We start from the raw sequence: 25,541 nt of genomic DNA, 5'->3' as shown, positions 1-25,541 counted from the left end.
ACAGCCAATGCAATGTTTTTGAAGTGTAGTTACTGTTTTAATGTAAGAACATTAAGCGGCAGTCAGTTTACACACAGCCCGAGTCCACAAACAGCAATAGGTGAGATAATGACCAATTTGTTTTTAGTAATGTTGGGTTCCAGGGTAAATATTGGCCTGCTCTTATTCAAGTTGTGGCATGAGCTCTCTTAAATCCACATTTAACACCTTATCTGAAGGGTGGTACCTCCAAAAGTGCAGAATTCCCTCAGTGCTGCACTGGAGTGTCAGCCTAGGTTGTGTGCTTGGTGTGGAACTTTAACCCACAATCTTTTGACTCAGAGCTGTGAGTGCTACTCCTGGGCTGCAGTGGTGGTGCCTTCACCCTACCCCAGTTGATCAGTAAACCCACAATAGTCCCAAAACTAAATACACAACACTCCTGGTCTGCATGGTTCAGTAAACTGGGACTCACTGGATCATTCACAAAGGAAGCAATCTCACTGGAATTCGCTGGAAGAGCCCCAGTGTATTGTAGCATTTTGATTGTAGGTTTTAGAGGATAGAAAAAATTCTCAGTCTGTCATTATGGTCAACATCTGCTAGGCTTATATTGTTAGAGGGTGCAATAATGAAATTAAAGTGCTTTACACTGATCTTCAATCACTGGTACCTAGGGCCCAGATATCCGATAGTCAGGACAGAGCAGCCTGCTTGATTGGCACCCCATCCACAAACATTCATTCCCTCCACCACCGACGCACAGTAGCAGCAGTGTGTACCATCTACAAGATGCACTGCAGAAACTCACCAAGGTTCCTTAGGCAGCACCTTCTAAACCCATGACTGCACCATCCTGACTTGGAAATATATCGCCGTTCCTTCACTGTCGCTGGGTCAAAATCCTGGAACTCCCTTCCTAACAGCACTGTGGGTGTACCTATACCACATGGGCTGTAGCGATTCAAGAAGACAGCTCACCACCACCTTCTCAAGGGCAGTTAAGGATGGGCAATAAATGTTGGCCCAGCCAGCGATAACCACATCCCTTAAAGATGAACAAAAGAAAGAACCTGGGTGAAAGGCAAACTGCCATAGTTTGTTGAGCTGGTGTCCCCAAACACTCACTTTTCAATGGGTCTCAGTTTCTGCTGCCAGTCTATCTTTAGCCACACAGAATGGCTGCAATGTGATCTCTAGAATTCCTCCAGCTGATGGAATCATATGCCACCGCTTTCATAATGGACACTGTGATCGGACACTCTGCATTGCACTAGGTATCATGCACATCGTCATCTGCCATGTGACAATAGTTGCTTTTGTGATGTCTGTTCATCATTCCATAGTTTTGCTGCATGTGCGTGCTTTGGTTAGTTTGTCATGGCTGGTCTGGTTCAGCAGGAGACTGGCAGCTCCGTGCTCCCTAACTGTGCGGCTTCACTGCTGGAACCTGGCCCCTCCTCGCACATTGTGGACTGGCTATGTGGACTGATCAGAAAACAGATGGCAACTTCACAACTGCTGTCCAGTTATCTTGCCAACCGCTGTGGGATCCACCTCAATGTTCCCGAATGCCCACGCCATGAATCATATGTTGGAGAATTGCTTCTTGAAGTGCACTACGAAGACGCTATGAATCAAATAGACTTTAATCTGCTGTTTGTGTTAAGCGTACAAACCAGCGATTACTGTTCATGGCCCGGAACACTGGGGATGGGGTAAACAAGGCGAAAATGTATATAGGCAAAGAACGTTGGGCAACCTTGAGTACAAGGGGAAGGAATATATATGCACAGCACATTGGGAAACCTCACGTACTAGAGGATAAATCGATAGGCACAGCGCATTGGGAAATCTTGCTTCCAGCTGAGAATCAGTGTTTTCCAAAATTCTCCAGCATTTTCCTGTGTTGTTTTAAAAAATTTCCATTTACTTTCCTCCAGAGTATTGTCAAATACTAAATACAGATTTAAAAAAAAGAAAGACACTATTGTACTATTTTATTAAATAGTTATTTAGTTAATATATATTATAAATACACCAGGACTATTCAATCGTTCAGTCCTTTGCCATTGAGCTGAGTGTGAGCGTGGGTGCTGTGAGCGTGGGTGCTGTGAGGGGTGATGATGGTGTTGAGTGTGTATTTGTACAGTGTGAGGGTGATGGTGTTGAGTGTGTATTTGTGCAGTGTGAGGGTGATGGTGTTGAGTGTGTATTTGTGCAGTGTGAGGGTGATGGTGTTGAAGTGTGTATTTGTACAGTGTGAGGGTGATGGTGTTGAGGTGTGTACTTGTACAGTGGGAGGGTGATGGTGTTGAAGTGTGTCTTTGTACAGAGTGAGGGCGATGGTGTTGAGGTGTGTCTTTGTACAGTGTGAGGGTGATGGTGTTGAGGTGTGTATTTGTACAGTGTGAGGGTGATGGTGTTGGTGTGTCTTTGTACTGTGTGAGGGTGATGGTGTTGAGGTGTGTGTTTGTACAGTGTGAGGGTGATGGTGTTGAGGTGTGTGTTTGTATAGTGTGAGGGCGATGGTGTTGAGGTGTGTCTTTGTACAGTGTGAGGGTGATGGTGTTGAGGTGTGTGTTTGTACAGTGTGAGGGTGATGGTGTTGAGGTGTGTCTTTGTACAGTGTGAGAGTGATGGTGTTGAGGTGTGTCGTTGTATCATGTGAGGGCGATGGTGTTGAGGTGTGTATTTGTACAGTGTGAGGGTGATGGTGTTGAGGTGTGTATTAATACAGTGTGAGGGTGATGGTGTTGAGGTGCGTATTTGTACAGTGTGAGGGTGATGGTGTAGAGTGTGTCTTTGTACAGTGTGAGGGTGATGGTGTAGAGTGTGTCTTTGTACAGTGTGAGGGTGATGGTGTTGAGGTGTGTATTTGTACAATGTGAGGGTGATGGTGTTGAGGTGTGTATTTGTACAGTGTGAGGGTGATGGTGTTGAGATGTGTATTTGTATAATGTGAGGGTGATGGTGTTGAGGTGTATCTTTGTATCATGTGAGGGCAATGATGTTGAGGTGTGTGTTTGTACAGTGTGAGGGTGATGGTGTTGAGGTGTGTCTTTGTGCAGTGTGAGGGTGTTGGTGTTAAGGTGTGTATTTGTACAATGTGAGGGTGATGGTGTTGAGGTATGTATTTGTACAGTGTGAGGGTGATGGTGTTGAGGTGTGTATTTGTACAGTGTGAGGGTGATGGTGTTGGTGTGTCTTTGTACTGTGTGAGGGTGATGGTGTTGAGGTGTGTCTGTGTACGGTGTGAGGGTGATGGTGTTGAGGTGTGTATTTGTACAATGTGAGGGTGATGGTGTTGAGGTGTGTATTTGTACAGTGTGAGGGTGATGGTGTTGAGGTGTGTATTTGTACAGTGTGAGGGTGATGGTGTTGAGGTGTTTATTTGTACAGTGTGAGGGTGATGGTGTTGAGGTGTATCTTTGTGCAGTGTGAGGGTGATGGTGTTGAGGTGTGTGTTTGTACAGTGTGAGGGTGATGGTGTTGAGGTGTGTGTTTGTACAATGTGAGGGTGATGGTGTTGAGGTGTGTATTTGTACAGTGTGAGGGTGATGGTGTTGAGGTGTGTATTTGTACAGTGTGAGGGTGATGGTGTTGAGGTGTATCTTTGTGCAGTGTGAGGGTGATGGTGTTGAGGTGTATCTTTGTGCAGTGTGAGGGTGATGGTGTTGAGGTGTGTGTTTGTACAATGTGAGGGTGATGGTGTTGAGGTGTGTCTTTGTACAGTGTGAGGGTGATGGTGTTGAGTTGTGTCTTCGTACAGTGTGAGGGTGATGGTGTTGAGGTGTGTATTTGTGCTGTGTGAAGGTGATGGTGTTGAGGTGTGCATTTGTGCAGTGTGAGAGTGATGGTGTTGAGGTGCGTATTTGTACAGTGTGAGGGTGATGGTGTAGAGTGTGTCTTTGTACAGTGTGAGGGTGATGGTGTAGAGTGTGTCTTTGTACAGTGTGAGGGTGATGGTGTTGAGGTGTGTATTTGTACAATGTGAGGGTGATGGTGTTGAGGTGTGTATTTGTACAGTGTGAGGGTGATGGTGTTGAGATGTGTATTTGTATAATGTGAGGGTGATGGTGTTGAGGTGTGTATTTGTACAGTGTGTGGGTGATGGTGTTGAGGTGTATCTTTGTATCATGTGAGGGCAATGATGTTGAGGTGTGTGTTTGTACAGTGTGAGGGTGATGGTGTTGAGGTGTGTCTTTGTGCAGTGTGAGGGTGTTGGTGTTAAGGTGTGTATTTGTACAATGTGAGGGTGATGGTGTTGAGGTATGTATTTGTACAGTGTGAGGGTGATGGTGTTGAGGTGTGTATTTGTACAGTGTGAGGGTGATGGTGTTGGTGTGTCTTTGTACTGTGTGAGGGTGATGGTGTTGAGGTGTGTCTGTGTACGGTGTGAGGGTGATGGTGTTGAGGTGTGTATTTGTACAATGTGAGGGTGATGGTGTTGAGGTGTGTATTTGTACAGTGTGAGGGTGATGGTGTTGAGGTGTGTATTTGTACAGTGTGAGGGTGATGGTGTTGAGGTGTTTATTTGTACAGTGTGAGGGTGATGGTGTTGAGGTGTATCTTTGTGCAGTGTGAGGGTGATGGTGTTGAGGTGTGTGTTTGTACAGTGTGAGGGTGATGGTGTTGAGGTGTGTGTTTGTACAATGTGAGGGTGATGGTGTTGAGGTGTGTATTTGTACAGTGTGAGGGTGATGGTGTTGAGGTGTGTATTTGTACAGTGTGAGGGTGATGGTGTTGAGGTGTATCTTTGTGCAGTGTGAGGGTGATGGTGTTGAGGTGTATCTTTGTGCAGTGTGAGGGTGATGGTGTTGAGGTGTGTGTTTGTACAATGTGAGGGTGATGGTGTTGAGGTGTGTCTTTGTACAGTGTGAGGGTGATGGTGTTGAGTTGTGTCTTCGTACAGTGTGAGGGTGATGGTGTTGAGGTGTGTATTTGTGCTGTGTGAAGGTGATGGTGTTGAGGTGTGCATTTGTGCAGTGTGAGAGTGATGGTGTTGAGGTGTGTATTTGTACAGTGTGAGGCTGTTGGTGTTGAGGTGTGTATTTGTACAGCGTGAGGGTGATGGTGTTGAGGTGTGTGTTTGTACAGTGTGAGGGTGATGGTGTTGAGGTGTGTATTTGTACAGTGTGAGGGTGATGGTGTTGAGGTGTGTATTTGTACAGTGTGAGGGTGATGGTGTTGAGGTGTGTATTTGTACAGTGTGAGGGTGATGGTGTTGAGATGTGTATTTGTATAATGTGAGGGTGATGGTGTTGAGGTGTGTATTTGTACAGTGTGTGGGTGATGGTGTTGAGGTGTATCTTTGTATCATGTGAGGGCAATGATGTTGAGGTGTGTGTTTGTACAGTGTGAGGGTGATGGTGTTGAGGTGTGTATTTGTACAGTGTGAGGGTGTTAGTGTCGAGGTGTGTATTTGTGCAGTGTGAGGGTGATGGTGTTGAGGTGTGTATTTGTACAGTGTGAGGGTGATGGTGTTGAGGTGTGTATTTGTACAGTGTGAGGGTGATGGTGTTGAGGTGTTTATTTGTACAGTGTGAGGGTGATGGTGTTGAGGTGTATCTTTGTGCAGTGTGAGGGTGATGGTGTTGAGGTGTGTGTTTGTACAGTGTGAGGGTGATGGTGTTGAGGTGTGTGTTTGTACAATGTGAGGGTGATGGTGTTGAGGTGTGTATTTGTACAGTGTGAGGGTGATGGTGTTGAGGTGTGTATTTGTACAGTGTGAGGGTGATGGTGTTGAGGTGTATCTTTGTGCAGTGTGAGGGTGATGGTGTTGAGGTGTGTGTTTGTACAGTGTGAGGGTGATGGTGTTGAGTTGTGTCTTCGTACAGTGTGAGGGTGATGGTGTTGAGGTGTGTATTTGTGCTGTGTGAAGGTGATGGTGTTGAGGTGTGCATTTGTGCAGTGTGAGAGTGATGGTGTTGAGGTGTGTATTTGTACAGTGTGAGGCTGTTGGTGTTGAGGTGTGCATTTGTACAGCGTGAGGGTGATGGTGTTGAGGTGTGTGTTTGTACAGTGTGAGGGTGATGGTGTTGAGGTGTGTGTTTGTACAGTGTGAGGGTGATGGTGTTGAGGTGTGTATTTGTACAGTGTGAGGGTGATGGTGTTGAGGTGTGTATTTGTACTGTGTGAGGGTGATGGTGTTGAGGTGTGTATTTGTACAGTGTGAGGGTGATGGTGTTGAGATGTGTATTTGTATAATGTGAGGGTGATGGTGTTGAGGTGTGTATTTGTACAGTGTGTGGGTGATGGTGTTGAGGTGTATCTTTGTATCATGTGAGGGCAATGATGTTGAGGTGTGTGTTTGTACAGTGTGAGGGTGATGGTGTTGAGGTGTGTCTTTGTGCAGTGTGAGGGTGTTGGTGTTAAGGTGTGTATTTGTACAATGTGAGGGTGATGGTGTTGAGGTATGTATTTGTACAGTGTGAGGGTGATGGTGTTGGTGTGTCTTTGTACTCTGTGAGGGTGATGGTGTTGAGGTGTGTCTGTGTACGGTGTGAGGGTGATGGTGTTGAGGTGTGTATTTGTACAATGTGAGGGTGATGGTGTTGAGGTGTGTATTTGTACAGTGTGAGGGTGTTAGTGTCGAGGTGTGTATTTGTGCAGTGTGAGGGTGATGGTGTTGAGGTGTGTATTTGTACAGTGTGAGGGTGATGGTGTTGAGGTGTGTATTTGTACAGTGTGAGGGTGATGGTGTTGAGGTGTTTATTTGTACAGTGTGAGGGTGATGGTGTTGAGGTGTATCTTTGTGCAGTGTGAGGGTGATGATGTTGAGGTGTGTGTTTGTACAGTGTGAGGGTGATGGTGTTGAGGTGTGTGTTTGTACAGTGTGAGGGTGATGGTGTTGAGGTGTGTATTTGTACAGTGTGAGGGTGATGGTGTTGAGGTGTGTATTTGTACAGTGTGAGGGTGATGGTGTTGAGGTGTATCTTTGTGCAGTGTGAGGGTGATGGTGTTGAGATGTGTGTTTGTACAGTGTGAGAGTGATGGTGTTGAGGTGTGTGTTTGTACAATGTGAGGGTGATGGTGTTGAGGTGTGTCTTTGTACAGTGTGAGGGTGATGGTGTTGAGTTGTGTCTTCGTACAGTGTGAGGGTGATGGTGTTGAGGTGTGTATTTGTGCTGTGTGAAGGTGATGGTGTTGAGGTGTGCATTTGTGCAGTGTGAGAGTGATGGTGTTGAGGTGTGTATTTGTACAGTGTGAGGCTGTTGGTGTTGAGGTGTGTGTTTGTACAGTGTGAGGGTGATGGTGTTGAGGTGTGTGTTTGTACAGTGTGAGGGTGATGGTGTTGAGGTGTGTGTTTGTACAGTGTGAGGGTGATGGTGTTGAGGTGTGTATTTGTACAGTGTGAGGGTGATGGTGTTGAGGTGTGTATTTGTACAGTGTGAGGGTGATGGTGTTGAGGTGTGTATTTGTACAGTGTGAGGGTGATGGTGTTGAGGTGTGTATTTGTACAGTGTGAGGCTGTTGGTGTTGAGGTGTGTATTTGTACAGCGTGAGGGTGATGGTGTTGAGGTGTGCATTTGTACAGCGTGAGGGTGATGGTGTTGAGGTGTGTATTTGTACAGCATGAGGGTGATGGTGTTGAGGTGTGTCTTTGTTCAGCATCACAGTAATATACAGTGCATGCGCTCCATGCCTTTGATATTTTTCTTGTCAGTGTGTTATTGAAGTCTGATTACATCAGCCCAGATATGCTGCATGGTTAGTCACTGTAAACTGGACATCAGGTTAAATTGTTAGGGGCCGTCAGCTTTGAAAATAAGAACATCTAAATAAAACGTAGAGCTGTATCACAGGTCAATAATGCCAATGATGTGGAAAATCAAATTATACATTTATTAAAAACTGGTTTTAATTGCTTTGTCAAGCATTAACAGCTCGCCTTGAGATTTTTCACAACCAAAGCGAACAGTGGTTTTATTGTCACCACATGTTCAGGTCTTTCATCCAAGTGATTTTTTGGCACCTTTTGGCAGTGGCTATCCAACAATATCTTCAATGTCTTTGTAACGATTTGTTCTAATACTGCCTGCAGGGTATTTTTTTTTAAATATGAGTGCGGTGAAAGCATTGTAATAAACTGTTTTGGCATCAAGGAAACCGTGACCTTGGCTGAAAAATTATGCTGCAGACTTTCTTAAATTATTTACTTTCCATTCCAACTTTAATCCAGAGCCTGCGATGTGCCAAACTTTAGACCAAGATTTTCAAAAACAAAGCTGTGCCTATTTTGCACCAACATAATGTTAACTCCAAATGGAAAAGTAGAGTCTTGTCCTTGCCCCATAGTTGAAGCAGTGCATGTGTCTGGGATTTATAATGGGACTGTCAGGCTTGTGACCTACACCAGGCACCCTGATCTGCTCTAGACAACTAATTTGCTTTCACGTACATCACTTGAGTTAAAGGTGGCTTATCTTTGATTCCTGTCTCATTCGTACTGCCTTTTCTTTGATTATATTTTCCCCACAGCGACTTGTGTCTCTGGAAGTTGTCACACAGCCAGCAGTGCTTCAGTTTGATCTATAATTTTGTTGTGGAATAAGCTTATTTCAGTGGAAATTAAATGGAAGCGCAGCGATTGAAAATACCCAGCCCACCCACCTTCCCTTAAACCCTGTTACTCTGGTGGTTAACCATTTGGAAAAGCAAGCACGAGGACATTTCTTTTTGGTGTGTTTCATTTGTACTTCCTCACTGCAATGGTTATTTTTAAATGAAACCAACAGCTTGCCTCTTGACCCTTCGAGTATTGTTTGCTGTGGTGTGTTCCAGAAGAGATGGTGTGTGGAATGTTCCTTCATTTGAATGCCTTGGCCGGCCTCAGCCTCATCCAATGAATGAAGTGAAAGGGGAAGTAGCTGGAAGATGGGGATCGTATCAGGACGAGAGTTCCAGGGTTAGAAACAAAGCCTCAAAGGGAAATATCCAGTGATAGAATTCGTATTGCCTGATCGATGTTTGTAAAGCAGGAAGTAGGTAAATGCAAGGATCTCAGACTGAAAAGATGAAGCAGAGGTCTGCATTAGAGCTACTCTTAATGTAGCATATGCAAAAATGATATGCAAAAATTATCTGGATTTAAGAATTTTAGGGATGTAATTGAAATTTGCTGATGACACTAGTTTGAGAACATGACACTAGTTTGAGAACATGACAAACTGTGACCATTGTAGAAGGATACTTAACAGGATGGGCAGAAAGTTGGCAGATACAGTTCAATGCAGAAAAATGTGATGTAATTCTGTTTGGCACTATGAATAGGTGAGGGAAGTATCCTTATAATTATAAAAATTTTAATGGATTATGGGGGACAGTGGCACAGTGATTAGTGCTACTGCCTCACAGCTTCAGGGGCCCGGGTTCGATCCTGACCTTAGGTGTCTGTGTGGAGTTTGCACATTCTCCCTGTGTCTACGTGGGTTTCTGCCAGGTGCTCATGTTTACCTCCCACTGTCCAAAGACATGCTGGTTACATGGATTGGCTATGGTAAATTGTCCCCCACTGTGTGTGTGTGTGCCCTGTGATGACTGGCATCCCATCCTGGGTGTACCGGCCCTTGGTGATTCTTCCTCCTTCTTTCTTGCCCAGGTATTCCAATGCAAACTATGTTCTGCCTATATCCAACTGCCAGTGAAGAGTGAGGTGTGCGGGCCTCCTACTCATCCCTTGCCTAACAGTCTTTGTGATTTCTTAACTCATACCAAATACTAAAAGAAACACTTGGGCTTGTGGAGTGCCTTTCATGACCTCAGGACATCCCAAACCACTTTACAGCTAATGAAGTACTTTTCGAAGTGTAGTCACCACTGTTACATAGGAACCACTGCATTGTAACACTGTAAAGTTACTGTAACTTGCTGTGAAGTCATCTTGTTCAACATTCAAGGGTTGCAAGGCCCTCGTTGCTGTGTTATTACTATGGGCCTCATGATAAAACACACACACGCACACAAACTGTGATTCAGCAGACTGTGATCTTGACCTTTTGCAAATTAGCTACACCCTTTTTCGTCTGGGAAATCCTGTTTCCTCATGTCTCTGAAGCATCTGCCGGATATGCTCAGGTCCTGAAATTCTCCAGTTTTTTTCACGCGACGATTTCCTTGATTTCCAGAAACTGTGAGCATCCAATTGCTTTCCCTGGGTCCACTCCATTTGCCAGTTCAAATGATGATGTTCCTGTCGTCATCTCCGACTCCCATCCTCTAGTTCCCAGCGTCAACAAAAGTCCCACGAAGGGGTTAGTTACTCTTTTGAGAACTTTCAAAATAAATTAAAACTTCAGGTTGAAAATGGGCCAGCACAGATTTGTGTAGCTTAGAGGGAGATTTTTGATGGACAGCAACCCACGCGATTTAAAAAATTTCACTGTAAATCTTTCCCTGCGTTGCTCAAACATTGTCTCTGATCTGGAGAATTGTTGTCATGTTTACCTGCTATTGTGGCATGTGTCTTTAAGGCCACGGCTCTGGCTAGCCAAATCCAGGCAATTGGAGCCTCTCGTACATTGTTGAGCTTAATCAGAGGACAATTATATCAGGCTCCAGTTCAAGGGCCGAGGATTTATTTTCTGAGAAAAGGTCAGGGACCTGAAACGGTCGGCTGAATTTTAGTTCCAGGGTCCTGACCCCAACGACGGGCTGAATTCTGGCCGCTTCCAGGAGCCCTGTTCAGTTAAGGGCAGGGGGGAGTGGTGTCTGCAGCCGGGAGGACCAATGGGAGCACCCGACTCTGCATGGCCAGCAGCTCACCAGCAGAGATAGGTGCTGCCGCTTTAGATAGGAGATCACGAGACCTCAAGATGGAGGCCACAGCTGTCAGACCATCATAGTGGAGGGGGATCCCTCACAACTCAGGGCACCCATGCTGGGCTGCTTTGCAGGATACACCTCTGGCCCTTGCCCACCTGACCTCTCTCCACCCTGGCGTGCCACAGCAAGGCTGCCAGCATTCCATCTACGGACTCCAGCTACACCGGGGGTTTGCCAGCTACAAAGAGTGCCGTCAATTGGACATTTAATTGGTCTCAACTTCCATTGGCAGGTGGGTAACCGCCACCTCCCAGAAGCCGCCTCTCTGAAAATAGGCCAGAGACGGGTACATGCCAGCGGACTGGCATGACAGCCGGCAGTGAGAAATTGTCCAGCATCCATCCGAAACCCTGTTGCTACCTCAGGTTGGAAATCCTGCCCATTAATTCTGCTTCTTCCTCCACAGGTACTGCCTGACCTGAGGTGTATCTCTACAAATTTGTCTTTTAATTTCAGGATTTGCTATTTTTAAAATGAGCGTATATACGGGCACATTAGATAGCAGACTTTTGTTAGGGGTGGGGAAGGGAGGCAAACATGAACTCCTTTATCTTTCTCGCCGTCTGTACATAAGCAGAGGTATTTTAATTTTTTAAATAGGCTGCATCGTATTTCCCAAAACCCTTTGTTTGTGAGGTGAATTTTTAAAGTGACTTGCAGCAAACTCTCTTTAGGGTTAAATCAGAAGTATAGTTTATTCACACATTCAAACCCGGGGAATGGTTGCAATTTCATACACATGCACGAGCACACAATAAAAAGATAGGAAAGAGGAGTTTTTACAACTTTGGATAACTTAAAAGAAAAAGAGTCACAGATATGAATATCAGTTCACATGATTACCAGAGCCCCGAGACTCAGAGTCCAGTGAGGGTTCCTTCATGGAAGAGTTAGAGTTCAGACATGTTCAGCTAGCTGAAGCAGGAGTTACAGAATTCCTTTAAAATTGTTGGTGACACAGCGAGATGAGGTTGGTTTACAGAGACTTGGTCTGCTCAGCAGGATATGGCAGGAATCTTCTAGAGAAAGAGGCTTTGAGGCGGCTTTGACTTGATGCAGGCTGTTGGTCAGCCTGAAGACCTGCTTTGATGTTTGCAGGTTGGAGTTTGCACAGCAGACTGAGTTGTGAGTCTAGAAATGTAATATTAAAATTTTCCAAAGACCAGAAGCTGAGGTCATGTGATGTTGTCCACTAATGAGTCAGTTGCAGGCTCACAAGCAGTTTCTATGCTTCTGGTCAAAATCCATTGTTCACCTTAGGAGTTAGATTCTGGCGATTAGCACCTCTGCAGTTATAATAAGTTTCAATGGCTCTCCTTTTGTTATTGAACCAGGCTGAGGAGACAGATTGTCTGCTGGTCCCTGGTTTTGTTGGTTGTAGAGTGTCCTCACAATGAGAGGTGTAAGATTCCACAATGATGAGGTTTTGTCCCATAACTGCTATTGGAAATTTCTAGAAATTGTAGCCAACTTGTAAATCATGTGACCTGTAGCAGTCATCTTTTGGTTCAGCAAAGTCCACTTTTCAAATAAGCAAATAAGTAATGTTTGATTTAAACAGCTTATGATCTCTTTCATGTCTTAAGGACATGGCACTTTGTTTATTTGAGTATTGCTGAAAAAGAGACATGCTGTCGAAGCTTTTTGTCTTGCACTCATCAGGACAGATTCGCAAGAATACCAATTGTAAAGGGAACACTAATTTATACTGCATAAATAGTTGGCGACCAATCAGCACTCTCTTCTCATGCAGTATAAATTGTTGTTTCCTTTACAATTGGTATTTTTGCAAATCTGTCCTGATGAGTGCAAGATGGAAAGTTTTGACATCATGTCTCTTGTTTTAGCAATACTCAAGTTCTGTACTTCATAGTGGCTATTTATTTATTTACACATTTTTTTCATGTCTGTGTATTCATGTTGCTATTTCTCTATAAGCGTTTCTCCTGCTGCTGCTTTTGCACTGTCTCCTTTTTCCTACATCTTCATATTTCTCTCCTTTTTCTTCTGCTTTTACTTTCTCTCTTTCCTTTCACTTGGGGGATATTGTGGTTCTGATGGAGAAAAGCTGCTGCCATGGAATACAAGTTGCAGCTTATGGTGGCTGATGCAGCATTGATGTGGCAATTCCCCATCTACTTGCTCTCATTCCTTGCTCCACCTATCACTTCCCCTTTGCACTTGTCCCTTGCCCTGAAGCCTCCCTTTATTCCTCTCTCCTCAGTTTAGTATATCTCAGCTCTTCATCCTACACTGCAGGGAAACTCCTATGATCCAACAAACTCTACCTCTTTGTTTCCCAAATTATCCGATGATTTCTCAAGATCTAACCCCACATCACTTGAAGATTGCAATTGGGAGTCTCTTTTCATCTTTGCTACACATTGGGCGGGAGGAGGGATCGTATCATCTGCTTGATGTCATTAGTGTTAGGAAATAAAGATAGTTTAAGTCAGTTATATTAGTATTTGTGTGTGTTAGGAATGACCTTTAGATTTAAGTTTAAGTTTAATTTGTATTTCTGTATTTGTGTGTTACAAAAGCAGGGAACTTGAGTTTTGGTTTCACTTTAAAAGATGCCTGCATGCTAATGAGGTTTTATGAGTCTTGAAGGGAAGTTAAAACAAACACGAGATAGAAAACTGTGCCATTACCCAGCAACAGGGTTCCAGAGAGAGGGACCCACAGAGACAGAGAAAAACAGAAAAGTAATTTCAGTTCAGTTGAAACCAGGAGCCAGGAGGAGTTCTACAGGAAAGGGAACTGCAGAAAGCAGATTTCCCATAAGAACAGGTGAAGGTCCCAGAAACCCGGGAGTGGGGACAAAAGAAAGTCTCAAGAATATCTTCTAGTCAAAGGAAAAGAACAGGAACCTGGAAAAGGGCCTCTTAAGTGAAGTTAAGAATGAGGAGCGGGGGAAGGCTCCAAGCTTAAAGGGAGAAAGCTGCAGGATGCAGACCTAAAGTAAAATAGGCTTGCAAGAAGCCAGAATGTCCAAGGAGCCAGCCAAAGGTTGGTGACTCCTTACAATGGGTAGTGAAGCAGTGGTGTTCTGTTGGCATGGCCGAGTGTCTGAGAGAAAGTGTGTGGAAGGCAAAGTTTGAATGCACGTGGTGATCCAGAGAAGAGGAACATCAGCGGCAGAATTTGAAACCCTGGAGGTGGACCTTTGCGGAAGACGTCTGAGTGAAAGCATAGATTGGGAGAAGATCCCAAAGTTGGTCCTTCGAGAGTGGAGATCGGAAACCCTCACATGAAGGACAGAGTTTGGTGAAACCGGTTGGCTCAAGGGGTGACAAGCGTCTGGGAGGAGTCAATGAGAGATCAATAGCATCTGTTCAGGGTGTCATCTGTCATTTGGTTTCAGAGTGTGGTGCGTCTGACCACAGGTCCCCTATTGATTTACGAGGACTGTGTACTTACTGTGAACATTAGGGTATAAGATAGCTTTTGTAACTTGCGTTATCCTTACGAATCTGAATATATCTGTAAAGGCATAGGTCTGTATGAAGGAGTATTGCAACATAGTTCTTCTTTTCTTGTTTAATAAATGTTTTATTCTTTTGTTAAAAGTTCATCGGCTACTCCTGTGACTCTGTTCAGTAGCCGCCCTCCTCGTTTCTAAACAATGAATAAAAGTTAGGATCTATCAAGTCGGTTTCCACCCTGGGATCTGGCTTGTCCAGTAGTAACATCAGCTGGGATGATAACACTAGTGAGAGGCCCAAATCATTTTGCCAGTTGCATTTTATTTGTGTTGTACTGGCAAGCTGCTATTGCATTCCAAGTGCTGAGTTCCTCTTTGCCAATTTGAAGAGCTAGTAATGGGGGAAAGGGAAGGGGCAGTGAGGGTGAAAAATCCCTTGAGCTATCCATGAAATGAGACCTTTACAGCAAAGGTATAAAGGGAAGAGCTGGGCTGATGGTGCCTAAGGGGGAGCATTTATGAATGGATGGGAATTAGCAGCGAGACACAGGAAGAGCAATTATGCCAATCTCAATTAACAAAAACTACCAGTAATGCATTTAATGAACACATATTCTCATTGTTTCCTCCTCTATGTAGTGAACGTCTCCAGCACTCAGCAAGAGCTCTGCTTAACTGCTCCAAAATGGTGTCTGGAATCCTAATGATGTTATAGGACCTGGCTCAGCTTCTAAATTAAAGCTAGTTCACAATAGGAACAGGTGAGATGGGGATGTAGTGTAAGAGCTGTAGATATTATACATGGAGGCTGCAGTTCTTGGCTTCCATTCAGATGAAGTAGGTGATCAACACCCTTAAGAGATAAGGAGGCAGATTATCCCCAAACTGCACAAAGGAAAGAAAGCCCTGCAAGCCCCCGGGGTGTTCCCAAATTCTTTATAGCCAATGAAATGCAGCCACTTGTACTGGCAGCACCAGATTGTGCACAGCATGGTCCCACAAACAGTGACGCCCAGAAAATCTGCTTTGGTGAAGGTGGTTGAGGGATAAACTTTGGCCAGGGCATTGGGAAAACCCTGCTCTTTCTGCATGAGTGGAAATAGTGAGCCTCAGTTTAATGTCTCATCCAAATGAAGGCACCTCATTTTTCACACTGAGATTCATACTCTAGGTCTCTAGGGTGGGACTTAAACCAACAACGATCTACTCAAGAGGCATGAGCGTTAGCAGCTGAGCCACAACTAATGCTTGGGTTTAAAGGATTAACTACTGCAGTGCCCAGGGGAAAATCAAATCGGGAGAATCACCACCCACAATGGAGCTCAGTCTGAATTCCCATTTTCTGGTTTAAATTGTGAAAAAAAATCGAACAAAGATCGTTCGGGTCCTGTGTTCCTCTGTATAGCATGTTAGATCCTCTTTAATGCCCACATGTACATACAGTCCAACTTTTCTTCCCTTGCTTTTGAGTTAAGGATTTAATTTGAAAGAATGGATAAAATCAGCAGGGTTTGTAGACTGGAACCTTAACCTCAAATGATCAGATTGTATGGTGATCTCAGATTCAGAGCCTTTGGATTCCTGGCCAGCCTTTTCATTTCCAACTGGAGGGCATTAACTAGTTGGCAAACCATGCCACCCATACCAGTCTGACACTTGCCTGAGCTCGAGTAACAGACTTATACAGCAGGTACCCATGCTTATACGAACATACGACTATAGTAATTAGGAGCAAGAGTAGGCCATTCAGCCCCTCGAGCCTGCTCTGCCATTCAATAAGATCATGGCTGATCTGATTGTAACCTCAACCCCACATTCATGCCTACCCCCGATAACCTTTCACCCCCTTTGTTAATCAAGAATCTATCTAGCTTTGCCTTAAAAATATTCAAAAACTCTGCTTACAGCACCTTTTGAGGAAGAGTCCCAAAGACTCGCTACCCTCTAAGAGAAGAAATTTCTCCTCATCTTTGTCTTAAATTTTTAAATGGTGACCCCGGTCCTAGATTCTCCCACAAGAGGAAACACCCTCTCCACATCCACCTTGTCAAAACCCCTCAGGATCATAAAGGTTTCAATCAAGTTGCCTCTTACTCTTCTAAATTCCAGTGGATACAAGCCTAACCTGTCTAGTCTTTCCTCATAAGACAACCTGCCCATTCCTGGTATAAGTCTATTAAACCTTCTCTGAATTGCCTCTAACATATTTACATCTTTCCTTAAGTAAGGAGACCAGTACTGTGCATATTACTCCAGATGTGGTCTCACCAGTGCCCTGTACAACTGAAGCATAACCTCCCTACTTTTGTAATTAATTCTTTTCACAATAAATAATAACATTCTATTAGCTTTCCTAATTACTTGCTGTACCTGCATACTAACCTTCTGTGATTCATGTACTTGGACACCCAGATCCCTCTGAATCTCTCACCATTTAGATAATAAGCTTTTTTTATTCTTCCTGTCAAAATGAATCATTTCACATTTACCCACATTATACTCCTTGTTTGGTACTAAACTGATTATACCATTAATGCCACACAGAAAGTTAAGTTCCCAATGGTATTCCATTGCCCCTGACCAGAAGTGGGAAGACTTCCTCCCATTATTTTAAACTACCATGGTTTGCACACTTCATGCCTCTTTACATTTCAGTAGTTAGTTGAAATACTCCAGGTTAGAAATGAACAACAAATTGAATGGCTATCCAAAGCCAACTGCAAATTTGCAATTTTCAAACTATGTCCTATAGAGGAGGAAACTTGCTGCCCATACCATGCAGCCAGGGTTTATGTGTGACTTCAGTCCCACAACAAGGTAGCCTCTTAAACTGCCCTCACAAGCAAGTCACTCAGTTGTATTAAACTGCTGTCTGCAGTAGTTCACAAAGAAGGGCCATCACCACCACATCAGAGAACCTGGGGATGGTCCATGTCCTGCCTTGACGACGATGCCCACATCATGAGAATGAACTTTTGAGAAATGAAAACGAACATGACCCAGTTCGGATAAATGTGTATGGTACACATGTTGTGTACTCTCCTGGTGTCTATGTATACACTGTCATTTATATCCATCATTGTGGTTTGTAAGAGGCTGTTGTCTATGAATAGATGACTACAACAAATAGACATGGGAGGGGATGCAATTCCTGAAGGGTCAAAATGCGTGTAGGTTCTCCAGTCCCTTGCTGCAGAAAGCAAATGTTGAGTTGTAAAGCTACAACACTCACGTCCAATCTTCTGTGCTCCTCTCAAACACAGCTCACTGCTTAGACCATGGAATCAGTGAGTTTACCCTCAGTTGTCAATTTCTGTTGCTTCATACTGTAACTTTGCTTTGACAATGAATAATCAGCTGTGCTTTCTTAATGCTTTCCAATATTTAGATAGAAGCAGATATTCCTGTTTTCAAACACGATTGACTGACCTTTGGAAATTGCAGATTCCTTTCTGAACTGTTGCAGACTCCTGACTTCTACAATATAAAAAAAATTCTGATGGAAAGTTTCTCCTTCTGGTTTCACCGTTTGCCCTTGAATTTGATTGAGTTCTGTTGTGGTTCAATTCATGATTAGTACTGCTCTAGGACCTGTCACGTCCATTACCTCTGACCAAAGGGAAACAGCTATGAAAATTTGTCTTTCCATCCAGATGCCTTGTCAAACATTTATCAAGTTTGCGGCAAACTTGCCATGTAGGTTCAGAGGGGCTGATGCATCTGTCATGCAGAACGATATCGAGTAGAACGGTGATTTTTTTTAATCAATTCTAATTTACTGCTTTTTCTTGCTTTAAAGTAATGTATGAGGTGGGGGTGGGGGGGGTGTTTGTGGCTTTGTATATTGAGTAGGGCCATGCTGTGTAATGTAAGAACAGGTGTTGGCCATTCAGCCCCTTGAGTCTGTCCTGTCATTCAATTAGATCATGGCTGAGCTGTAATTTAACTCCATCTACAACAACAATTAACAACAACATCTTGCACTGATATAGCAACTTTAACAAAGAAAAATGTGCCAAAGTATTTACCAAGAGTGTTATCACAGAATCACAGAATCTTTACAATGCAGAAGGAGGTCATTTGGTCCATTGAGTCTGCACTGGCTCTCTGAAAGAGCATTCTACCTAGTCCCACTCCCCTACCTTATCCCCATAACCTTGCACATTCTCTCTTTTCAAGATAGCAATCTAATTCCCTTTTGAATACTTTGGTTGAACCTGCTCCCACCACCCTTTCAGGAAGTTTGTTCCAGACTTCAACCACCCTCTAGGTGAAAAAAAATTTCCCTCACATCACTTTTAGTATCAATAAAAATCATTTTTGATACTGTGTCACTGAAGGAGATATCAGAACAGATGCCCAGAATTTTGGTCAAACAGATGGGATTTAAGAAGCGTCTTTAAGGAGGAGTTAATGGCAAAGATGTTTATGGAGGGAGTTCCAGAAGTTAGGGCCAATGCAGCTGAAAGCACGGCCACCAACGATGGGACAGTTAAAATCGGGATTACATAGAATGCTGGAGCTGGAGAAGCTCAGAGATTGAAGTCTTGTGGGTTTGGGGGAGTTTGCAGAGATAGGAACGAGCAAGGCTTTGCAGGACTTGGAGCCAGTGTAGGTCAGCAACCTCAGTGATGAATGGTGCAAGTTAAAATATGGGTATCAGATCTTTGGATGAGCACAGGTTTATGTAGAGTGGAAGATGAGAGATCAATCAGCAGAGCATTGGAATAATCAAGCGCAGAAGTAACAAAGGCAAAGATGAGGGTTTCAGCAGCAGATGAATTGAGGCAAGGTGATGTCTGCAAGGCTACAGAGGTCGAAGTAGGCAGTCTTGGTGGTGAAATGGATAAATGGTTGGAAGTTCATCTTCAGTTCAAACACAATGCAATCTGCCTGCCTTGGTTTCATAATACTTAATAGCCTTGCCTAACAAAAATCTATCAATCTCAGTATTAAAATTTTCAATTGACCTGTAGGCTCACCGGTTTTTGGGGGGAGGGGAATGTTCTGGATTTCCAAGAGCGTGAAGAATTGCTTTGTGACATTAACACTGAACAGCCTAGCTTCAACTTTAAGGTTATACCCCCTTTTGCTGGACCAATGGAAATTGTGGTAGAGACTGCTCGTGATGATCATAGTTGAAAGTCCAATGGATTGTTTATGCAGTGCTGCTGTGCATTTTTCTATGTCAAGTCTCATTGCTATTACGCTGCTTTCAATTTATTGTCATTTCTACAGGTATTTATCGCACAGAGAAGGATAAAGGCACTTTGTATGAGCTGACATTCAAAGGGGACCAAGCCCATGAGTTCAAACGCCTAGTTTTATTTCGTCCTTTTGGCCCCATCATAAAGGTGAAGAAAGCAAAGGTGGACACATCCAACGTGCTGATTAACATCATAGTGCCTCTGGCAAAAAGAGCCGATAAATTTCGACAGTTTATGCACAATTTCAGGTAAATTATTAGGTTTATTTTCATTCATTTGAAAGTTGTTTCAGGTAGAAATCTATTGAAATAAGTGGTTTGCTCAGCCCCAACTCTACAATGCATGACTAATGAGGAAAGGTTAATACTATTGCAAGCTCATTGGCTAATCATTCATGCCGGCACCATGTCAACACAGTCGCTCACCTACGTAAGGACTCTGTGAAAGTGTCAATGGCCAGGACATTAACTGCTTCACCAGAAATAATTTGCAGAGGGGGTAAAATTCTAATGTGTGCAGATGTTCGTCTCTGCTCCTGCTTTCATTTTGATGCAGAAACTAGCTGCAGATTGGAGGGCAAACCCTTAAAGTTACTCTACCAGCTGCTCTAAACGCCAAACACTACAACCCTGTCCAGAGTTATCCAAAGAGAGGAAAGAGAGCCTTGTAGCAGCCTCCTCCCCATCAGTGAGCCTCAGAGACTCACTTTCCAAAGCATTTAATCGCAAGCCTTCTTTTTAAGCTTCAGGGTGTTGTGCTATTTTAAGGTCCCTCACTGGCACTCCTGGTTCTGTGCTACAGTCACATTCCCATTAGATGGTGAATCCCACAGCACTACTTTGTGATGAGCAAGGAGGTTCACCCTGGTTTCTGGCCAATATTTATCCCTCAACCAAAATTTGTTCCCTATGGCACCTTGCTGTGCACAAATTGGATGCTGACTACAATAGTGACTACACATTTAAAATTACTTACATCACTTTGGGATGCCGTGCAGTTCTGAAAGATATTATAATAAAGGCTATCCTCTTGTTCTTTCAGTATTCTGCTCTTAGTCTGCACTTTCCATTGTCTGGCTCCCTCTTGAAGGGAGGAAAATGGGTCCAGGCAGGGGTGAATGAACATGAAGAGGTACACAGAAGTATCGCCAACTGAGGCTTCACTCAGATCCTCCTGTTGTGTCATCATGGTCCAATTCAATTAAGGACAACAGGAGATATTTCCCGGTCAACCTGAGCCAGGGGATTTAATTAACTACTATACCAACCCACAGGTAGGGAGAATTGAGAGCTGGTCAGAATTCAAACTGTTGGCTTCCTGTTCAGCTAGGATGCCAAAGAACAAAAGGAGCAATTAGCCAAAGGCAGTTTTGAGAAGTTATGTTTGAGAGGGAAAGGCACAGAGTGAGCATGGCCTCCTTAAGATTGAATCAGTCAGGATAAGTGGAATTCTTGAACAGAAAAATGATACCTAACCTGCTAGTTGACTGTACAGCTCTCTGGGGTGGCCTGTGGGCGGGAAAGGTGGTATATAAATGCTAACCTTTCTGTCGGCATTCCACTGGATACAGTGTCACATTTTTAATTATTGCCTTTTTTTCTGAAAAATAACACTGATTGAGGTCCAAGTGCTATGAGATTTATGTCAAATGTTTCTCTGCTTATTCACTTAACAATTATAAATATAGCATTTTGGTGTTTTACACTTGGTCCGTCTCACTCAAGCAGGAATCAGTGCACTCTTGGGAAGACTGGAGCAGTGTGTACAAAATTCTAGTATCTACTTTGTGTACTGGGGACTTGCACTGGTTCACACTATCATCTGACTAGATACTGGTAATGGTGAAGTCCACGATATGGGATCTCCCTACAGGAGAGAGTGGGAACACTGATCCCAAGACAGTGGCCCAGATTTTGCAGTCAGTCGCAAAATTTTGGCACTTGCTGCTAACCTCAAAGAAAGCTGCCCACAAAGATCTAGGTGAACCCTGTGATGTGGATTTCACCTTTCCCAATGATAATTTCAATTCGATGGCCAGTGACAGAGGTGTCATCAGGCATACGCAGGTAATCATATTGACATATTCTTAAAGATTGAGACATATGCATCGGATTAAGATAGAAACTGAAATGTCACAAACTTTGAAAAAATATATTTTAAAAACCTCTGGCTTTTAAAAATATAATGGGAGAATGTTGACATTCCACAAATATGAAATTTGTTTTCAGGGCCAGAGAGGTTGTTCAGTAATTATGACTTAATACACCAATAGAAACCCAGTTACACCATATTCAACAAAGTGGAGCTTTTTCAGGGCTTTTTACAGAAGCTAACAGTGTAAAAGTAGAAGCACATGCCAAATCCAGTGGTGTTTAAGATCTCCCTGTGGAAAATCACGGACAGCAACTTTAGAATTTCCACCTGTAGATGCCAGAAGTTGCTGTCAGTTTCACAGTTGAAATGACAGTGAACCTGACAGTTTTGCCATCATTAAAACCGCAAACTGTGGCCGATATCTCAAGTAAAGGAAGCATTTTTAACCACAACTTCAAATGAAAGAATAATCGATTGTCATTGGAGATTATGGTTGCCTAATGGTTGCAGCACTAGACTAGTGACCTGCAGGTTGTGAGTTCAAATCCCATCACGGCAAGTTGTGGGGTTGAGCTCTCAGAATCTGGTGATTGGTGGACTAATAATGGATGGTAATGAAAGGAAATGGATTGTTATGAAAACCCAAGCTCTGTCCAGACATGCACTGTTTCAGTAGCTGAACAACAGAACAGATGCAACTATGGTGTCATGAGCCAAAGGGGTCTTGCTGGAATCCATCTGCTTCCTGACACCTTTGCCAGTGCCATAGTCTGTTTACAAAACACTTTAGAACCTTCTGTTTCCTTCTGGAATCACTTGAGTTCAGCAAAAATAACTTGGCAGACAGAAAAGGGAGCAAAATCAGTCCAGACTGTTGATGCATTATTTTTTTTATCCTCTAGATGTGAGTGTCACAGGCAAGGACAGAAATTATTGCTCTTCCTTAGTTGCCCTGAGAAGATGGCAGTGAGCCACATTCTTGAGCTGCTGCGATCCATGATTCTTTGCAGTAGTTCGGTAAATTAAACTGCTCGCTGTTCACTTGAGAGGGCAATTAAGAGTCAACCATGTTGCTGTGGGACTGGAGTCACTTTGGGCCAGAGCTGGTAATGCACGTACAGCAGCTTTCCATCCCTAAAGGGCATTGGTGAACCAGTTATGGTTTTGCAACAAGCCAGCAGCTACATGGTTAGCTGATACTTCTCAAACTAGGATTTGAGCTCCTGTCCTCCTGGATTATTAATCTAGGTATCTAGATTACTAGTCAAGTAGCATAAACGCTATGATACCATGCCTGAGGCTATTACATCAAAGTTGAAGACTTTATTCAAGAGTTAGACCTGAGTTAAAGCAGAATTCCACAGTAGGCATTAAACTTTTTCTTCTAAAGTGGGACCAACCTTACTGGCATTGAAGCACAGATCAAACATGGTTACAAGTCTCTTGTCCCCTTTGATGGTTTACCCACTTGCAATGCTCATCAACTTAAATGTTCTACACAAATTCTGTCTTGTTTTGAGGTAAGTCTGATGCATGTTCACCATGGACTCTTGTATATAAATGAAGAGACATTGGTCACACCGCACAAAACAAGGCACTTCTGGAGGTGTTTTGTATTTGGGGAACATAAATGATGAGAGACAGCAGCACAGCCTGTAAAGTATCCAGAGCCCAACATTGAGGGCGCTCTTCAACCAGAAACGCAATGTCAGGATTGTGATTTGAAACATCTTAAAGGGACCTTAAAATGTTAAACACTGTGGTCTCTTGCTGCCAATGCCACCAAAGATGGCCACCAATACTTGTCTGCGCATGCACAGAATCCAATGATGTGATTTGTAGGAGACACTGTGCTGGTTGGATCTTATTTGGATCTTGAAGCTGTTCACCCAGTTTCTGTGCCCCATGGAGGGCAGTCCGTCCAGGTGCGTCCTCCCTGCATTTTCAGGGGGAACGGGATGGAGTGGGAGGGGAGGAGAGGCTTTTGATCCACCTGGCGATGGATGCAATTCCATTTGCAGTTCCAGTGCTTTTTCCCCATAGAGGAAGTGCTAAAGTGGGTGGAGGTTGTCTGAGGCGGAGCTCCACCCAGTCTGCTCTGTGATTGTCTTCAAGTGGGAGGAGTGCACTGCACAAAATGTCCATCGTAGCCTGAATTTGATTTTTACAAATTGGTTTTGGGTGAATACAGATTCATACAGTTTCATAATTCTGCTCCGAGTGCATGTTAAAAGGACACTGCTGCCCAGCCATGATGATTTGAGAGCCACCATCTTTGGTCCTGGCCATTGCCTCTTCGGTCACTCCAAATGATGTCACGGAGCAACGTGCTCAGACTGTGCGTGCACGGAGCATGCACGACGTTGGCAGGAAATGCAACCAATTTACATTAAGAGCGCAAGTTGCATGGACGTGATTTGCAATCCCTAGGGTCCAGAAACTAGAGGGGAGTTCTAATTGTATAGGATTTGGGTAGGATAGATAAAAGGGAAACTACTTCCCTTGGTGGTTGTGTCCAGAAGAATGGGGGTCACAATCTAAAAGTTAGAGCTAGACCAGTGAGGAGTGAAATCAGAAAGTACTTTTTCTGCACAAAAGGTGGGATTTTCCAGCTGCCCACCGCTGGGATCATCCGGTCCCACCGGGAATCAATGGACTTTTGGCTGGCCCACCGTGTAACTCACAGCGAGTCCCGCCACAATGGGGCCTGATAAACCTGACCTAAGAGAAGCGGAATCTGGAACTCTCACTTAAAAGGCTGTGGATGTTGGGGGTCAATTGAAGTATTTAAGACTGAGGCCGATAGATTTTTTTGGTGAGAATATCCAGGGGTATGGATCAAAGGCGGCTAAATGGCATCGATCTAATTGAATAGCAGAGCAGGCTTGAGGGGCCTCCTCCTGTACCTTGTGTTCAACTGAGCCAATCTTGCCCACAGCCAGTTGCTTCTCGGTTGCCTTTAAGTGCTTCGAACTCTGACCACAATGGGACAGATTTCAGAGCACGAAGAGACAATATTTTAGAACTACTTCAAGTAGCTGCAGTTCTACAATGTAAATGGACTGCTTCCTGGTTGCTCTACTTGTTACCTTTACCCTGTCATGTGTTAGCTTGTTTAGCTATGGCTGCAAAGACTGGGACAGCTTCCAGTACTTTCCATGGTCAGGGTTCTGAGATTTTTGGTTCTATCATTTTGGAGCAGTGTTTTTGTCCTCATGGTGTTGCCTGACCATTTTATTGCACTTCACAATATTTACTAGCAATAAGCACACAATAAATTATCTCACATCCATTGATATAGGCTAAGATTTACTCATTTTAGTTATTTTCTTTCTGCTGTGAGTTTAGAAGCAGTTAACATCATGTTATAGAACTATCCAAAATCTCACTGATACGTAGAATAAAAATTTAAGTTTATCATTAGTATGCAATGAAGCTTTTCCCTGTTTGGAAACACCGGAATTATAATTTATTTTATGTTTCCTCTACTAAGTGAAAAATGAAGTTTGTAAGTGGAGCCAAGCAATAAATAAAGTCTGTAAATACTTTATAAGAAAATATATAATTCCTTCAGGATGGATTGTGCTAGAGGGTGGTTTAGTTTTCCTCTGAGCTGAGTAACATTAGCTTCTGCAGATGAGCTGTGATCAGCTGGCTGTGCTGAGAATTTTGTGCTCTGCATGATGATAGGATAAATCCCTCCCCCCCTCGCTCAGTCGCTTACTGGATGGGCGATGCCAGTTATGCCAGGATGTGCCATGTGTAATGTGAAGGGTCTCGTTCCAAAGGGGACTGCAGGCTGAGCAGAGGACAGATGGTTCCCAAGTGGATTTCTAGCTTTACTGTAAGCAAGGGCTTCAAGCAGTCTTCCGGATAGTGGCTAGAAGGGAAATGAGAGAAAGCCCAGCATGTCACCTCCACACAGGGGAGAGCAACTTCCCTGCCAGGGAGCTGGTAATCCACACATGGGTGTTTTGTAGGACTGTAACAATTTGTGACCTGTGGAT

The 25,541-nt window shown here is 43.8% G+C and overlaps 1 protein-coding gene across 1 annotated transcript in view; it reads left to right on the top strand.

Annotated features, from left to right (window-relative positions):
- Positions 1-25,541, top strand: part of LOC121279291 (chondroitin sulfate N-acetylgalactosaminyltransferase 1-like) — a 153,726-nt gene that overhangs the window by 81,014 nt on the left and 47,171 nt on the right. Inside the window, exon 3 of the mRNA XM_041190427.1 lies at positions 19,472-19,688. Within this exon, the coding sequence (XP_041046361.1) occupies positions 19,472-19,688 (217 nt within the window). The remainder of the gene's footprint in view (positions 1-19,471; positions 19,689-25,541) is intronic.

This window comes from Carcharodon carcharias, chromosome 1, assembly GCF_017639515.1.
Source record: "Carcharodon carcharias isolate sCarCar2 chromosome 1, sCarCar2.pri, whole genome shotgun sequence".
NCBI classification, from domain to species: domain Eukaryota; kingdom Metazoa; phylum Chordata; class Chondrichthyes; order Lamniformes; family Lamnidae; genus Carcharodon; species Carcharodon carcharias.
This window is presented reverse-complemented; position numbering and strand designations above follow the sequence as displayed.